This window comes from Haemaphysalis longicornis, unplaced genomic scaffold, assembly GCF_048455015.1.
Source record: "Haemaphysalis longicornis isolate Haplotype H1 unplaced genomic scaffold, Haemaphysalis longicornis Haplotype H1 scaffold_5, whole genome shotgun sequence".
Classification (NCBI taxonomy): Eukaryota; Metazoa; Arthropoda; class Arachnida; order Ixodida; family Ixodidae; genus Haemaphysalis; species Haemaphysalis longicornis.
Genome location: NW_027526385.1, coordinates 41,509,564 through 41,526,835, shown reverse-complemented (window position 1 = coordinate 41,526,835; position 17,272 = coordinate 41,509,564). Strand labels below are relative to the sequence as shown.

At 44.3% G+C, this 17,272-nt stretch overlaps 1 protein-coding gene across 1 annotated transcript in view; it reads right to left on the bottom strand.

Annotated features, from left to right (window-relative positions):
• Nucleotides 1-888: 888 nt before the first annotated feature.
• LOC144138099 (cytochrome P450 3A14-like) overlaps nt 889-17,272 on the bottom strand; it is a 28,813-nt gene continuing 12,429 nt past the window's right edge. The window contains exons 7-14 of the mRNA XM_077670191.1: nt 13,650-13,780; nt 11,932-11,998; nt 10,823-10,901; nt 9,501-9,609; nt 8,352-8,443; nt 5,945-6,085; nt 2,834-2,996; nt 889-2,154 (exon numbers count right to left, since the gene is read on the bottom strand). Coding sequence (XP_077526317.1) covers nt 2,077-2,154; nt 2,834-2,996; nt 5,945-6,085; nt 8,352-8,443; nt 9,501-9,609; nt 10,823-10,901; nt 11,932-11,998; nt 13,650-13,780 — 860 coding nt within the window. The 3' untranslated portion in view covers nt 889-2,076. The remainder of the gene's footprint in view (nt 2,155-2,833; nt 2,997-5,944; nt 6,086-8,351; nt 8,444-9,500; nt 9,610-10,822; nt 10,902-11,931; nt 11,999-13,649; nt 13,781-17,272) is intronic.

The following is a 17,272-nucleotide window of genomic DNA, read 5'->3' as shown; positions in this document are numbered from 1 at the left end:
GAACAAGAACAAGATTATGAACAAGAACCTCGCCTTTTTAGCGATTCAAAATACCCTGTAACTTGTCTTCATCGTGCTCAGCTTTTCCAGGCTGTAAATGTGTGTTCCTGCTTTTCAAATACAAGATTTTCTGTCACTTTTACACTTTTTGTTTTTTTTGGATATAATGTTTCACGCTGTATTTTGCAAGCGTATACTTTTTGTGCATTTATGATATTCTAATGTCACTTTTGTTGTGTTGATTCTTTTCTTTTTACAATATTGTATGTTGTGTCGGCTTTCAACTCATCCCCCCCCCCCCCTATGTTATGCCCACTTGGGCCCTTAGGGTACCTAAATAAATAAATAAATCAATAAATAAAATAATAAATAAATAAACAAGTAAATAAATAAATAAATAAAAACCTTATTTTCTTTAACATAATCTGTTGCTTGCAAACATTGCAAATAACGTCTCATCCAGACTTTGCTCCTGTCTGGAGGGTCTCAGTGATGATAATTGTCTGCCTTCGTTTTATATGAACTTGTACAGATATAAACACGAAAACCCGGAGGAAACAATATAAGGCAATAGAAAAGGATATTTGAGAGCCTTCAAATCCACAAGTCGACCTCCAACCTGTGTGGTCTATCTCCACCACATGCTATAACCCTTCGCAGGAGTTTAGAGTGTACAGACCGGTACGGCCGAAACGGTTTGTTCGTTCTAGCTTAGTTGTTTTCTGTTTCCATGCCATCGAGAAACCTGTATTTGACCAATGCATTGATGGAATCGTCATCCCATAGATTCTACCCTTAAACAGCAAGACAACGAGAGGCACTTTAGAAGTCAAAGTGAAATTTATTTCGATGGAAACAGGTACAAACAGGTACAAAGCAGGTACAATTGATATTAGTATACATACGAGGGCCCCAGAGTTTCTATTCACAGTAACCGGTATCTTTATTGTCCCGTTATACCAGCCGTTACAACTGGCGAGGGATCGTTACAAGTCCTGCTACTACTTAGTCTACTAGGCCTAGTAGTAGAGTGGAATTTTTGTGTCCGATGCACCCCTCACCGTATTGAAAGCCACCCAAAAAGATTGCAGACTTTGTAAACAAATAACTAAATTAGCAAAAGACGCGGTCACAGCACTTTTCTTGTACCTGTGTTTTTGTTCACTAAAATGATTGCAGTTGATTAATAAATGATAGCATTTACTCAACGAAGTTACACATCGTTTTACAGTGATGCGAGAATTTAAATATTCGAAATTTTTTTATAAATAGACGGTGTTGCCAGAAATTACAGTAAACTCCCCGTAAGACGAACTCGAAGGGCCCGTGAAAATTTGTTCGTATTATGATAAATTTGTCTCAAGTGAATGTTTTTTGCATTGTGCACGCTACAAGAGAGCAAATGTGTTGTTCATATTAACCATGAAATTCGTCCGAACCGGGTTCGTCTTCACAAGAGTCCACTGTATTTGCAAATGCTTTATTGCTTTGAGTGAATATGGCAAACAAGACTCACAGGTATGAAAAATTTGCCCCAAAATTAAAGCCGTCCCTCCGGGGGGCTTCACTACCATTTGCAGTGAATGCGCTTGTGCTTGAAGCTTAGCGTGAGATTTGGGCGTATCGTGCTCCCGGAGAACTTTAGAAACGCTATCCCCCTTTATACTCGGGAAAAAGTTAAAAACGGCAATACCTCAGGTACGGTATCACTCCGCCGAAGAGACGGACCTGGATATCAACGGGCGCGCGCGTTTTGAAAGGTGATTGCTATGTGCGTGACATCGTCTGCCTTTCTCACGTAGCTTGTTTGTCGTCGCTGAGTAGTTTATAAGCATATTAAGTTCAATAAATCACGGGAAGGGCTCGTGCCATGTTCAAAATATTCCCAGTAATTCACTACTTGCGCCGCGCCGAGTAACCTCCCGCTGCGGTGATGAAGCACAGAGGCAACTTCCGTTGCCGTTCTTAACTTATACCCGAGTTTAATTATATCCGCACGTGTACGCTCTCGCTGCCGCATATATGCCTTCGTACGAATAAACTCGGGCTACTGGCTGGGAAAGAAAAGAGGCGCTCTCAAAGGCGTTCAAACTTGATGTATGGTCCGTTCGCCGGCGATGAGACCATGGCAAAATACTTCATATCCATGCGGCCCTGAAACAGAAAATTAAAGACGAAAAAATTACCACAGGAGCTTTACGTTTTTAAGAGATATATTTAAATGCGTAATTATTAAAAATTTGCCCCGCGTAAGAATCCGTGACTGTAACGTTTTGTTGGCTTAGATATGTCTTGAATGTTGTCGAATTGGTGTTATTTTAAAGACAAGTGCTTGTTATGAGTGACCCTACTGTCGGAAGGTCTGTTGCGCGTCAGCGACAAGAACTAAACAGGAAAATCTTAATAATAACGACACGAACATGTAAACCGGGATAAATCATGTTGAAGTGAGTGTCCTTTTTATTACACAATATGCTAACATGATAATTTGCGTTACGTAAATATCCTCGAAAGATTTTTGCGAATACAGAAAAGGAATAAATCGAACTTTCTTCTGTGAAATGAGGACATTCTTGCCTAATTTGAGAGTTTGGAACTAGTGGAGGGTGGAGCGGGAATTGGGGTTACGTGGTTTCTTAGCGAACCAGAGCGTATACTTCTCGCAGACAACAACGGTTTCAGGGCTTAGCTGGAACGTGTAAAAATAAGGTCAATGACTGCAGAGTCAATTGATTAACTTTTTATTATCCCAGAACGAGCAATTCCGTAATTGTCGTTCTGGTACTGCCTATCAGTGCACACCAGGGTCCGTTATGTGAAGAGTTTTTCTTACCTTTTGTGACTCTCCGAGCGTCATCTTGAACTTCTCAACAACTCTCGCCATTGTGTACCTAAGTTCTAGCAAAGACAGGCGTCTGCCGACGCAGTTTCTTGGTCCGTCGCCGAAGGGTTGGTAGGCCACGGTTGGTCTCGTGGCCACGTTTTCGGGTAAGAACCTTAAGACGTGCAAAAAAGCGGACAGAGTACGTTAGCTCTGAGCGAAATACCTTGTTCGCATATACACTGCAATGGATAACAAGAGAGAGCCCATGACACAATGCGCACACGCATTCGTAAGTAGAACATAAAATTGTGGAATGGTTTTAAGCCCTGTTTACCTCCCTAGAGCAATTACAAGCCATGCACAAGTTACTGCTCCACTTAGTATAGATCTCTGCTGACCAATCGCGGCCCCTACTGACATTATTTATTCATATTTTGTTTTTAACTTTGCAATAACGCTGCAAAGCAGGACAGATAATCTGCTTCGCGACATGGCCTGGAACTGCAATAAAACGGCAATATTGTTACGTTGGTTTTATTCCATCGGTTAACCCCCCCCCCCCCCCCCTAACGCATGAACCATGCGAATGAACCAAGCGAATAATGTAGAAGTCTGTATTATCACAATGAATACTAATGCTCAATTGCGACATAACCAAGATACAGGTAACGCTGAAAGCCTTAGTATTCATTGAGGCACACCGCAAACGTTCAAGCCCCACTGGCAACGTATCTGGAGCTCAGCTTTCTACATTATCATCAGACCTCAATCGGCAATCATTCTCGACTGACGGTCGGAGGAAGACGACGTCGCTGGGTCTCGGCAAGTGCGCGGACGCCGCTACTACCCCACCAGTTCATGGAAATAACGCCAGTACTATCAAGCCGACGCCCGCGCCAGGGAGGCCCACCAGGAGGGCACCCCAGTCTCCCAAGACTTCACCGCGTTCGACGAGGCCCGCACTGCCCTGGCCCGCATGGTGCAGACGATGCACCCCGACCCTCGGGTCGTGAGCGGCCTGGCGCCCAAAACGTTGCCCGCACGCATCAGCAGGGACGCCCGCTGCCTGCTTCTCCGCATGCGGCTCAACTGCTGCAATGTGGCGGAGCGTCTGCACCGACACGGGCGCAAGGACTTCCCTACATGTGCGGACTGTTCCGAACTGGAGACGCTGGAGCACCTACTCTGCTTCTTCTTTCTCCCCCCCCCCCCCCCCCCCCCCCCCCCGTGGGCCCGAGAGCAGAGCTCCACCAAGCGCTCCAGCGTCGAGGCCTTCCCAGCGCCGACATGGAGGACCTTCTGTTCCCGAAGGGACCTGCGGCAACCCAACGGGAAGTCTTCACTTTTCTGCTTCATTTCCTGGAGACGACCGGCCTTACGCAGCGGCTGTAGCCCGGAGTGCAGTGATTGACTGGTGTGCCCGGACTGACAGCGTTCTAGGACTGACAGCTCTCTTTATACCTCTCTCTCTCTCTCTCTCTCTCTCTCTCTCTCTCTCTCTCTCTCTCTCTCTCTCTCTCTACTTTATCCTATCACTCCCCCTCTACTTCCCTTCCCCTGCACTGGGTTATATGCAGGTGAGCTCCCTGCCGAGCTCAAAATATCCCCAGTGAATTTCCTTTTAAATGCAGAGCATTTCAGTAACTCACGATGTCACCCGCGTTGGCGTCCGTAGTCCGCACGCACACTGCGCATGCGCGTCGAGTCGAGGCGATAGCGAACACTCTCTCGCGAGGGGCATTGGATTGGATTCGAACACTCTCTCGCTAGGGGCATTGGATTGGATTCGATTGGATTGGCTTGGATTGGCTTGGCTTGGCTTGGCTTGGCTTGGCTTGGATTTGGATTGGATTGGATTGGATTAAAGTGGATTGTGTTGGATTGTGTTGCGTCATAGCCGCGGCACGTTGCGTCATAGCCGCGGCAGACGCGCTGGAGCCGGCGCTGTGCAGTACTCTCTCTTCCGCGGTTTCCTCTCCTTCGGGAGCGCTGCGCATATAACCGGTGTGCCGTTCTCCGGCGAAGCAACATCCGCGCTTGGCTCAAATACCTTGAGTCCACGCCGCTTTACAAGTACGCCAACGTCGTCGACTGGGACCGGCTTACGCAGTCCCCTCAACGTATATAAGCGGCGGAGCGCGCGTTCGGAATTCAGTCAAGGGCGTCTTTGCTTGGCTTTCACTTGACGTCACGCTTTGCTTGACTCGAGTAGATGCGACCACCGTGGATGCGACGCATTTACTCGAGTTCCCCCCGTGGGAAGATGCGGGCGGCTTTTCATTTTCCCGTCGCAAACCACAACCACCACCTCAAGCCTCGACCACCAGGATTCACCGTACCATCGGTGACAATGTAGACAATCCTGGTTTCAAAATATATTGAGCGACAATTACAGAAATTACTTTGATGGTTACGTTTTTTTAGCTTGCTGTTACTTCCCTGTATTGCTTCTAGGGACATTAAATTTTAACACGACACCAGAAAATGGTAAGTACAGTTCAACCCGCTTGTCTTAGCGCTCAATAACAGTACTTTTATTGTTGGATATAGTTTGACCATTCTCACGTCACGGAATCTCTCTCGTCGTCCTAATATTCATCACTTTCCGCTGTTCAGGGTGCGTTACAGTTTGTAGACAGCATCGCAGACAATTTAGGAAGCAGTCCAATTAGACGTCCAAATAGGCGTGAGAGCGACGAGAATCGGAGCAGCGTAGACGAAAGCACCGTACCAGCGATACAGACAAGTGCAAAAAAAGTGTTTACAGACGCCTTGCGAACAGCTTACAAGAGTTACTAAATGCAGGTGCTCAATTATTAAGTTGAGAAAAGTTTTAATTAAAAGCACTTGTTTTCTTTTGCACACTATTAGGCATGGAGATGTCGTTGGCAAATTTTCAAGATTACACAGCAAAGTAGCATGAAATGTGGCAGAATTAAGATGGTGTCTTCACTAGCTGTTTCGTCAAATCAGAATGGGGCTCACTGTGACTGCTGTCCATGCATCGTCTACTTTACCGTCTACGATGTGACTGCAACGCACCTTCAGTACCGTTAGGAAGGGAACCTAGGGGTTTTACCACGAGGCTGCTTTAATTAACCTTTCTTGTCTTGTTTTTACCTGTCAGGGTCAAATTTCTCTGGCTCCGGCCAGTACCGGGGGTCCATGTGAATCTGCAGTGTCGGAGCCATGATGCATGTGCCGGCCTTGTACGTGACGCCATTGTACTCGAAGTCGTTCAGCGCACGTCTGGTAGTAAACCTGCGCGAGTGACCCCTCACAACTATTAGATACACACGGCTAATTAGACGATTAGATACGCACAGATAATTCGATAACGCATAGATGGCGTCAAAAAATCATGCACCCCTCCGTCTAACGACGACGATGGATGAACGCAACGCGAAGCTTTCTTGTGATGGATTCTTTGGTTGGCCAATACCGCACTGCGAGTATGTGCTACTCTGGTGGTACGCACCACTTTTCTAGAGTACCCACAGGCAATATATACTGTTCTGAAACTCCGATTCCGAATCCGGGCGGCGCTAGCCCCCCTGCTCCGTGGAAGCTGAGGGGCAAGTCGACGCGCGCGGCACCTAGGAGATAAAAAATGAACTTCGCTGGGCTATTATTATTCAAATTTTTTGTAAAATAAAGATTGCTTTTTAAATTAGAATACACACATTGCGTGAATTGCACTTGTGTTTTTGTGGCTTTTCTTTTTATGACTTACGGCAGCAGCCGCAAGCATTTGAGTACTACTTCAATGTTCCGCCGACAGACGACAGGCTGGTCGACTTGCCCCGTGCTTGCCCCGGCGCAGGGGGGCAACCGAAGACCGGCTTTTTGATACATGGGGCCTATAGGGAGTTTCGCAATTTTCTGGTGTGCACTCCTTAGACCAAAGTTTTGGTTAGGGGTGTACGGCGTCAATCGGTACCTGCTGCTTGGCGTCAGTGAGCAATTTTTCAGCGGGCGCTGGTTTCAGCTGTTAAACACCAAGATGTGGCGTTAGGCCTAAAGTCCTAAACCTCAAAATGGGAAGTTAGGCCTACTGCCTTGTGGTCAACAGCCTTTACGACACGCAGAGTAACGCCATTCTTCTCGTGGCGGTTTCTTTGGTTGGTTGCCGTCTGAGTTTTCGAAAAGGCCATGACAATGTCTCAATGAAGCAATCGCACAGACGCCGACTTTATAACGCGAGATGCCCAGGTTCGATTCCGGCCACGACAAGAGTTTTTTTTTCTTTCACTTCTCCCACGATCATTTATCATCATCAGATAAACTTGGCTTTGCCGCAGGGCGTATTTACGTACCACCGCATCGATGGGGACACTAAAGATTCGCTTTAAAACAATTAAGCAAGAGTTAGAGAAACTATATGCGCTCCGAAACACGGCGATGTACAGCCATAGACAAATGAAATACGAACATAAAAATATGCAACAGAACACACAAAATGGAAGAATATGATTCGTGAAAACTGCCTAGTGACGCGTTTCTGGTATATTTGGAAAGTCACATTTCCAAACTTTGTTACTGTTAAGGAGCCATGCGGCAATGTGACACGTATGGAAAGAAATTACGCTATTTGGTTTGTCCATGACTATATGTGTGGTAGGCGATTAGAGTAAAATAACGTTTGGGCATAGATGCCATGGCGTGCCCTCTAGGTATGACTTCAGCTAAACGGACGTTAACTTTCGATATAGCGGTCCGATGAATGCATGTTTCTTATTTGTTTTGATCATGTAAGTTGCCGGAGCTTACGGCGCAGAGACGGTCATGCGCTCTTAATTTGTATCCACGTAAGCTCCCGTTAAAAGGGTGTTATCATTTTTAAAATGGGATTCTGACAGCTACTTTCGGAGTGGGACACTTAAATAAATCTTACCTTACGTACAATGATCCTTTTGTTCTCGTTATCTTTGTTGTTCTGGTAAGAAACTCAATAAAGGGGAAAATCGATGTAAGGAGATTCATTTACTCTTCCACCTCCGTTCGAGTAAATATTTAATCTTTTCCTTATTTTTGCCCACCTTATCTGGAACTCATCGGAAGGGAGAGGCGATGTTCGAGGATTTGTCTGTATACTGTACTTTTGTCCACCCCGTAAACCTGAGAGAAGAGACAGCGCCGTACTGTGCCTTTTCCCTTATCCCATGTTTTAGCATGGTCTGATTTAAAATGAATGAAGTAAGGCGGATGTCTTTACCGCCTCATCCGGGTTGTTACGCCACAAGACAATCACGTGGCAGTTGTACCAAGCACGCGAAATGAACTTGTTTGACTTTCCGACCAAGCTGATTTGAATCTGCCCCTGAATTTAAAACATGAACTTCGGTACCCGACGTCACCACTGACCATTCAAAACAGAAGACCAATCTTGAAACTAGTGTATAAATAATAATAAAGTTTTAATGTTTCAGTTTCATGTTGTCTTAGGGTTCGTCTCACCTTAAGGAGAAAAAAAAGAAGAACCATTGCAGTTTTCCAGGCATTCTGCTCTTAAAGGTCACGTACTTACACAGTGACTGGTGGGTAAATCCTGAGCGTTTCATCGATGACGTTGCCAAGGTACTTCAATCCTCGCATAACGGACTCAAAATCCAGTTGACCCTAAAAAGAGGAAACGATATATGACTTTTTTAGGCTACAAAGCCGATGTAAAGCTTGAGGCAGAGATAATTAGAAGAATCAGAATGGGGTGGGGTGCATATGGCAGACATTCCCAGATAATGAATAGCAGCCTACCATTGTCGCTGAAGAAGAAAGTGTATGACAGCTGCAATATTACCGGTACTCACATACGGGGCAGAAACTTGGAGGCTCACTAAGAGGCTTCAACTTAAATTGAGAACGACTCAGAGGGCAATGGAACGGAAAATGCTAGGTGTAACATTAAGGGACAAGAAGAGAGCGGAGTGGGTCAGGGAGCAAACTGGTGTTAAAGACATATTAGTAGAAATTAAGAAGAAGAAATGGACGGGGGCAGGGCATGTAATGCGAAGGCAAGATAACCGCTGGTCATTAAGGGTAACAGAGGGGATCCCTAGAGAAGGCAAGCGCTGCAGGGGGCGGCAGAAAGTTAGATGGGTATATGAGATCAAGAAGTTTGCGGGGATAAATTGGTCACGGTTGGCACAGGACCGAGGTAATTGGAGAAGACTGGGAGAGGCCTTTGCTCTGCAGTGGGCGTAGATAGGCTGGTGATGATGATGATGATGATGATGATGATTTCTTTAGTGCTTTATTTTTGATTCGCGTACGACACAAATCGTTGAAGAAAAGGTACGTATTATGGATCGCATAATTGAGAAGACACAAGCAGTCAGCATACACGCCGAACTGTCCATCCCAGAATACTCATTAGCCCGTTGAGGGTGTTGCAATATTATGACCAAAACTTTTGTTCACCGCATAATTGTCTAAGACGAAAGAACAGATGTTTTCTACTTCGATATGCGCAAGTTTAATACGAATGCATGTTAAAAATACTATTGTAGTGAAAAATCACAAATTACACCAAAAGGTATGCGAACGTTATATTATTTGTAAAAGATTTAAAGCCGGATCGATATTGCCGTCTGCACTACAGCTACTACTTAATAGGGCAGGCCATTTTCGATAATTTTGTATTTTAAATTTCATCAAGTACTAACACGTTTTCACTCACGTATTCCTCGAGGACAGAAGTAACTTCAGATCTGACTTTGTCTTGAATGTCTTGATGCTTGGCGAGAATGAAGGCGACATAGTTGAATGCAATGGATGTTGTTTCAAACCTATATGGGAAGAAAAGAAATAAATTGTGACACGTACACAGATAGATTAAATAAGAATAAAGGAAGAGCGTAGAAGAGGTAGAGGTAGATACAGTAGTTATGCATTTGTGATAGCAGTAAAACATTAAATAAAATACAATTCATCCGTCAAAACTGCAAAAAAATCGCTGAGAGGCTTTTTTTTCAGAGCGCGTGGAATTTGGGAAATTAATGGAGAGTGAGAAGGTTGTTCCAGTCCGTGTTTGTTCGACGATTGAAAGAATCGCATTATAGATCTGTGCGACACAATGTCCACCCGCTTTAAAGCAATGGTGGCAACGAGATGAAACGTAATAGGGACGAAAACAGCCATTGTTTCGAAGAAGGATTAAAGTTGAAGATTTCTTGAAATAGGAATAGGGAGAGGACATCTTGTGCGGATAAAATGTCGAAAAAGTTTAAGGTAATTTTTTATTGCTTTTATGATAAAATGTCGTAATAGTTTGGCGGCTTAGACATAGCAGCACGATTTTGAATCGATTCGAAGGTAAGGTGACAATAGCCTGAGTGGGATTTCAGATGGCACATGTATGCACTGCGTTAGAACGGTAGTTTGGTTTGCTAACATGCGTTAGATGGTAACACTGTGTTAGTAAGAGATGGTAACAGATGGTAACATTAGATGAAAACACTGTGTTGGTAACACTGCGTTAGACCGGTGTTTTGGTAACATTTATACATTTTAGGTTTTATTGAACTAATTTTCCGGAAAAAATTCAAGCAGTGAAGTTAATGAAAAATTGATAAAGAATTGATAGAAGGTGCAATGAAGGATCCTTGAGCGCGAGCCGAAGATTTTGAGCACGAGCTTTTATAGCTAGCAGGGCCCCGATTAGAGAGAGTGAGAGAGAGAGAGATGAGAGGATATAAATATATATATATATATATATATATATATATATATAGAGAGAGAGAGAGAGAGAGATAGTGAGAGAACATACTTTACTGCTTTACTGTCAACACTTTTAAAGTCAAATGCCCCGTGTGTGACTTTGTCTACTGTCGTCGTTTCATCAGAGTACTCGAGTTTTTTCGTGCGCATGCGTGAGTTAAGGATTTCACCAAACATTCTGAGCATGCATAAAGCTCGGTGCTTTTCGTTGAACTGCCATAAATCCTGCAACACTTCTGTGATATGATGGAAATGAGACAGGGGAAGTTAACATTCACTTGCCCTGCAAATATTAGCACGGTCGTGTTAATTCCGACTTCTTCAGCAGACATCTTGCTCATAGTTTCTTGGTCACCTTCTCCTGTGAAAAGGGAAAAAAATATGTCAGAATTCGTAACCACTAAATGTGTAATCAAGCCAAATAAACAGTTTGGAGGGTGTGGTCAGCTATGTGGCTGCCCTAAAATTACAGGTGCACGAAAAAGAAAATGAATTCTTATCTTACAACTGCCGTGCAAGAATTTAAGAAATTTCAACTGCTCACAAAAACAAAAATTGGCAATGGGAAATTAGCGTTATTTTGTACACTACACTGCACCTCTGATTTGCTGGATTTATCCGTTAAATTTACCTTCACAAGGGAGTTTATAGGAATAATATGAAATGCTGTATGACTCCGAAAACTATATTCCTTGTTGGTTGCTCACGCGTTGAAGGCTAAAGGACCAAGTAGGAAGCAGAAAAACCTTGTAACATCCGCGGAACGAAGGCTTATGTTAGTAGAAGTTTCCAAAGTTACTTAAGTAAGAGTGAAAGAAAACACATTGTGCACGAGGAGAGTTTCAAATAACGGCTGAAATGGGTAACGGATTCCAGATAACGGCTTTCATCGCACAGCCTGAGCCTAAGCCTGTTTGTCTGGGGGAATGGGGCAGCAACATCGCCGACAAAATCTCCCGAAACGAAACAATTGAGTATTTATGAGAGCATTAAAGGGGTTTATAACATCAACCGGGAGGTGACAGTAGTCATATCTTTGAAGTAAATGGCTTTACGAAAAAGAACATAATAAAACCTGCTTTAGTGGACTGTGTGTGCAATATGAGTGTTGAATCATTATGAGCCCAGCGAGCTTTGACGATGTCTATGATTATAATCGCATCAAAAACGGGACGTGTCATATTTTTACATGTGGAGCCTGCTTTAAGATTAAGTTTACCACTCGTGCAATTGCAACTGTGTGGTCTCTCCCAATAACAACCGGCTGCGTAAAGCAATAATTGCTACTTAACAGTTAACCACCTGTTTGTGGACACAGAGAAGATCATGTTAGTTGACCTCGGTAAATGTTCATTGCGCCTTTAGGTTTCAGGTTAAATAAAAACGATTACCATTTTTTGGCAGACTGTCATCTTCACGTGCATCAAGCAAAACTTGCAGGATGTCTGCCCTCCTCAACTGCAAAAACAAAGCAAGCGGAAAAATAAAACAAAAGTGTTACGCTGCTTTGCGTTACGTGCACCCTGGGCCGACACGGCACATTTAGGCGCGCCTAGCAGATGCTGCGTGATGGCTCGAAGCGACTGAGAAGGGAAATAACGTGTCTTTGAACCAGTCAGATGTTAAATAAAAAAGTTTGTACACCGAAGCTGTTTGTGGCAACGGTTCCGCGCGTTTTCGTTCTGCGCGGGCAAAAGCGCCCCGCGGGAATGCAAGCTTTAACGCGAATGCTGGACACAAAACGGATGTAACTTGCTGTCTTGAAACTATCCCGAAACAATGTATGTGAAAATCCCCCGCGAAATCTACGGTATTATTATGGCGAGTTTTATTTATTTATCCTAAGTAGGTTACAGTTATGCTTTAGTAGTGGTATTACCGCCTGCCGGCAACCCATTCGCTGATACAGGAGTGAAACGAACAAACCCATGTTAGTCTACAGAATAAAACTCTTGTCTTTCCGAGTTTCATTCAGTAATAACAATGCCATAGTCGCTGTGATCACCAACGATGGAAATAATAAGTTCGAATTCAGTGTCTAACAAAGCGTGTGATGTTTATTTTAAACAGCTTCGTTGATCGTCCACCTCCACAGAGTGAACGGGCTCCTATTTTTTAATATTTGTTCAATAGCTACAGAGTGCATTGCTTTCAACGCCTACATGACTAAAACCGGGACATCAAATTGCATTCGCACCGGATATTTAGCTTGTTTAGAAGTATATGTTTGAGGAAATTCTTTTGAATGCCAACACAATGTAAGACTTCTGCGCAGCATTAGGAACTGTGGTGGCATTTACCTGAGCTTCGCCCTGATTTCCGAAATATGCTGTGACGGCGAGTCATTGTGGAGGTGAATGGAAAATGAACTCATGACATCTGCGTTTGAACACTAGTCACACACAAATATAGATTCTGACAGAAGAATTAAATTCTCAAATTGCTTCCAGGGATACCAAAATTTACTTGAGAGAACACGGGGGAAACCTGGTCAAACAAACATCCGAATAACGAAGCCCAAAAGAAGAAAAAGAATGCCAGGCTCAAAAAATTTAACCAATTTTGTGCTTTACCTTGCACGTGATACAGTTTGAACCAGCCGCTCACATTATTACAATGAGCATGTAGCTCTTCAGAAAGAGAGGCCATGCTACAGTGTTCACTTCACTGAATGTCTTTTGTTGCTTGTTAACGAAATTGTTCCTAACAAAATAACAGACGTTTGCATTTCAAAACGGACAGGCCATGCTGCCATGTTAACTTTGCTCAATGTCAACACCTGGTGCTCTGTGAAAATTTGCTTGTTCCAACCACTGATGTCAACAGTTGTTGCTATGTGAAAGAACGCCTGGGCCAATCCCTGATGTTTGCACAATTAGAGAGCGCGTGTTCCCGTGTTAACTTTGTTACGTGCCTGCCGTTGGTGCTGTATGAAAATGAGACCATTCCAATCATTGTTCTTCAGCGGTTAGTGCTCCCAGCAGCCATGGAAGAGAATTTTGTGCTGCGATCAAAGAAACTGCAAATGCAGTAATACAAACTTACCTGTTTCACGAGTGCCGCTAATCGAGTAGTACGAAACATTATACACGAAAAAACGACGGCTCACCTTGGGGTTGTTCAGCCTGTGAGTGAGGACCTTTGTGGTTTCCATGTTGAAGTTGCTGTAGGTAAAAGAACCAAGCTGCTCGTTGAGCCACATCACGGGGGTCATCAAAGTTCCCATGGTGGTTGTACTTTCTGGAATATAGGCATCGAGAGAAAATGATTCGAAGCGATTCAATCATTAGATGAGATGAAAATTGTCTTTACAATACATGCTTTACAAATGTTTTTGGAATGAGGGGGTTCTTGTATGTCAATTACTAATAAATTGACGTGAGGTATAAATTTAAGCCATTGTAGATGCACCGTGGGGAACTGAACGTTATCCATTGCAGAACGTTATCCTTTGCAATGTGGAGCCGTTAGTTCCCTCGATGTGCCGTAAAACCGGTGTACTTAAGGAAGGAAGAATTGTAAGGAAGAATTGGCAGACAAAATGGCTGGCGGCACAAGCTGGGAGAATCAAAGGAATGGAGTTGTGTGTTATACTGAACACTGAACTGTACCTCGTCACCTGCCTTCCCTTATGTGGTGTCGTAGAGCCTTTTAGGATACATTAAATGAAAGAAATGAACCAAATGAAAAGATCAGTGGGTAGATTTTGGTCTAGATGAGAATGGAACTTAGGGCCTCAGAAGGCGGGACGGCACGCATCCTCAACGCTATTTAAGCTCTTTGAATCTAGCTGACTAAGGTTGGAACTAATAGATGCGTTGTTGTAGCCTTCGGCGTAAGAGCGGGTGTTAGAGAGATGTGCTGATGTCTACATGATGAATTTGAGCACGCCAATTATCAACACAGCAATTGGTCGGGTATCAAAGCACGTTACATCGATATGTCCTCTTGGGCAACGCGACATCGGATATATGCAAACCTGACGTTAATACCGCCGTCATGCCGCATCCACTGGCACCTGCGATCGTACGGCGCTGCCCCAGCAGACAGCACGTGAGCAGCGCGTGCCTCGCCCAAGATTGGTGCTAGGCCTAATGTTATGGTTTAAGCTCGAACATCGACAACCGGTAGTCGCTGCTTGATGTATAGCAAGTTCGACGTTGCTTCGCACGTCGTAAAGCTGAGCGTTAGGGCTACGTAGCGTTAAACTTAGGTATAGGTCTAACGAGGGCGGTTGGCCAAGCCTCTGAATAGTAGTAACGGAGAAGAGGAGAAAAGGCCCAAAGGGAAAGGATGACGATGATAATGAGCCTGACAGGACACATGTAGAAACTGAACACCAGTGCTTCGAATTCTCTACATCAAGAATGCTTAGGTGTGCTTGTATTAACAGCTATGCTGTGTAAGCTGGTGGGTGGACTAGCGAACGTGCACAGGAAAACCTCGCCGAGTGATGATGTCATCATGCGCGCCGGCACCGCTTAATCGTAGCTTTGCTTCGCCGCGCTCAGGCGGGACTCGTATCTCCACCTGTTGGAGGCAGGACACAACTAGTACAAGCACGGCTTTACTACTACTTTTACTAATCTTTTACTAATTTTTTACTAAGCTTTTACTAATCGCGACGCGGGGCGCGCGCTCGCTCTATCGCTTGTTGCGGCGAGTGGCTAAGATTTGACTGGGCATAGAGAAGAAATAATGCCAAAATGAATTTAGTCCGAAGGCTGAGAATTAATAACGGTAATCAATTTCTTTATTAGCGTCCCGCACGCCAGACCACATAAGCGGAATGGTGGGCACCGAACGAGTTCAAACATTCTGAGCAAACGCTCGTCCCGCTGCGCCCTCCGCTACTCTTGGAGCCTCTCCGCAAAGCCGGTGGGTACGCGGGCATTGTACATACTTTAATGATGGAGCGTTCATTGCTCTTTGTGGGGGCTAACGACGACACCACGCAGCAAACTTGACCGAGTCTTGATGCATAACCACAAAAAAAAAACTTGGCCGAATCTCCAAGCATATCCACGAATAAACTTAGCTGAACCAAGAATAAGCTAGTTAGGGACGCCAGCTTTGCTGTTTACCCAGGCTTCGCGCACCAGTGGGTAGATGCCCCAATTTTAGTAACTTCCGTGATAACTTTTGAAACAAAAAAGATCATCATAATAATTCTTGCTCGTGCTTGTACATTTTTAAAACCCTTTTGAAACAAAAAAAGTGAGCACAGGTTTAATACTTGGAGGGAAAAATAGACTGCTCTTAGGATAATTTCTTTATGTTAGAACCATCGAAGTGCTTATGCTAATGCCAGAAATAAAATGAGGCGTGTAACTCCGATCACAATTCCGTCTCACGGGAGGCTGTGGGGGAGGTATGTCGCTGCAAACGACTCTACTACACGTTCGACTAAAGGTTTCTTAAAAAAAATCGTACCGTAATCTGTCGCTGTGATAAGATTTCTCTGTCAATTTTGTGATATAATTGTGTTGACGAAATTAATCCACTTCACACGTCCTCACCCTCTTCACAGTGTTTAAGGAGCGTATGGTTACTTTTCAAGAGATTACGTCGCACTACATAAATGAAAGACTAGTCTACCCTGCTCCTCAGAATTCCGTAGCGAAAATCCAGCAAGCGACATGGAGGCAACTCCAATCTCATACCTTCCTAAATCCTTATAAATTGGCCCTAATGTATCCAGGTCTGTACACCCCAAAATTCAGAATGTGTGAGGCCAAAAAAGCCGACCTAGCCCACATTCTAAGGGTGCGTTCCAATTTACCGTTTAGACAGCTTCGTTGCCGTCTTCGCGGACAGTACGCCATGTTAAGCCCTGTTCCAATTCGAACGAAGCAGTCAACGAAGACTGCTTCAAGGAGGCAGCATCGAAGTCAGCAACGATGCAGGCTACCTTCCTGTCTAAACTAATAGGTGACGCTAGCGCCACCTTTTTGCGTATTAATGTTAAAACAAAAGCACTTGTTCCTTTATTTAAATATTTAGTATAAGTTCCTAGTGACGAAGATTACTTTGTTTAATTTTTTTAATTACGTAACGTTTGTAATAACAACGGTAATAATAGTTACGAAACCTGCGGCTTGCGCAACTCAACATGTCTGCTATGACGCTATCGTCTGCGCTGGTGTTGCGCTTGCGACCGCGGCGCCGTTCCAATTTTATTCCTTTAGACGTCTAGTTAGACTGCTTCGTAGGCTGTCTACGAAGCTGTCCGCGAATTGGAACGCAGCCTAAATGAACGCCCTGAGCTCCAACCTAAAGCCGAATGGCATCTGTCTAACCAAACAGAATGGGAGACTGCGGTGACCAGCTGAGAGCCTGAGACCCAAATTCAGGCCATGGATTGGGCTTTGGAAGTCACCATGAAGCAAGGTCTTCTGGCCACCTAACGGAGTCAAGAAGCAGATCATCATTAATCAAACAATTCAATGATTGTTGACTAAATAAAGTTGTTCCTCCTTCTCCTCTTCAGCACCCCCTCTTTCCACTTCATTTAGCTTGCTTGTTTTATATGTCAGCTTGGCGCCCTACAACTGGAAAACCTGCCGCTAGAAATCATTGTGCAAAAACTTCGAAAAAGAAGTATGTAGTTGGCAAGATTAAAACTTGTTGGATGCAAGGAGGAGGAGTAAACCTTATTTAGGCGAGCCTTAGGTGCTAATGTCTGGCCACCCGCCTGGGGGGGGGGTTCCTCTAGTCCGGGATACCCTGGCA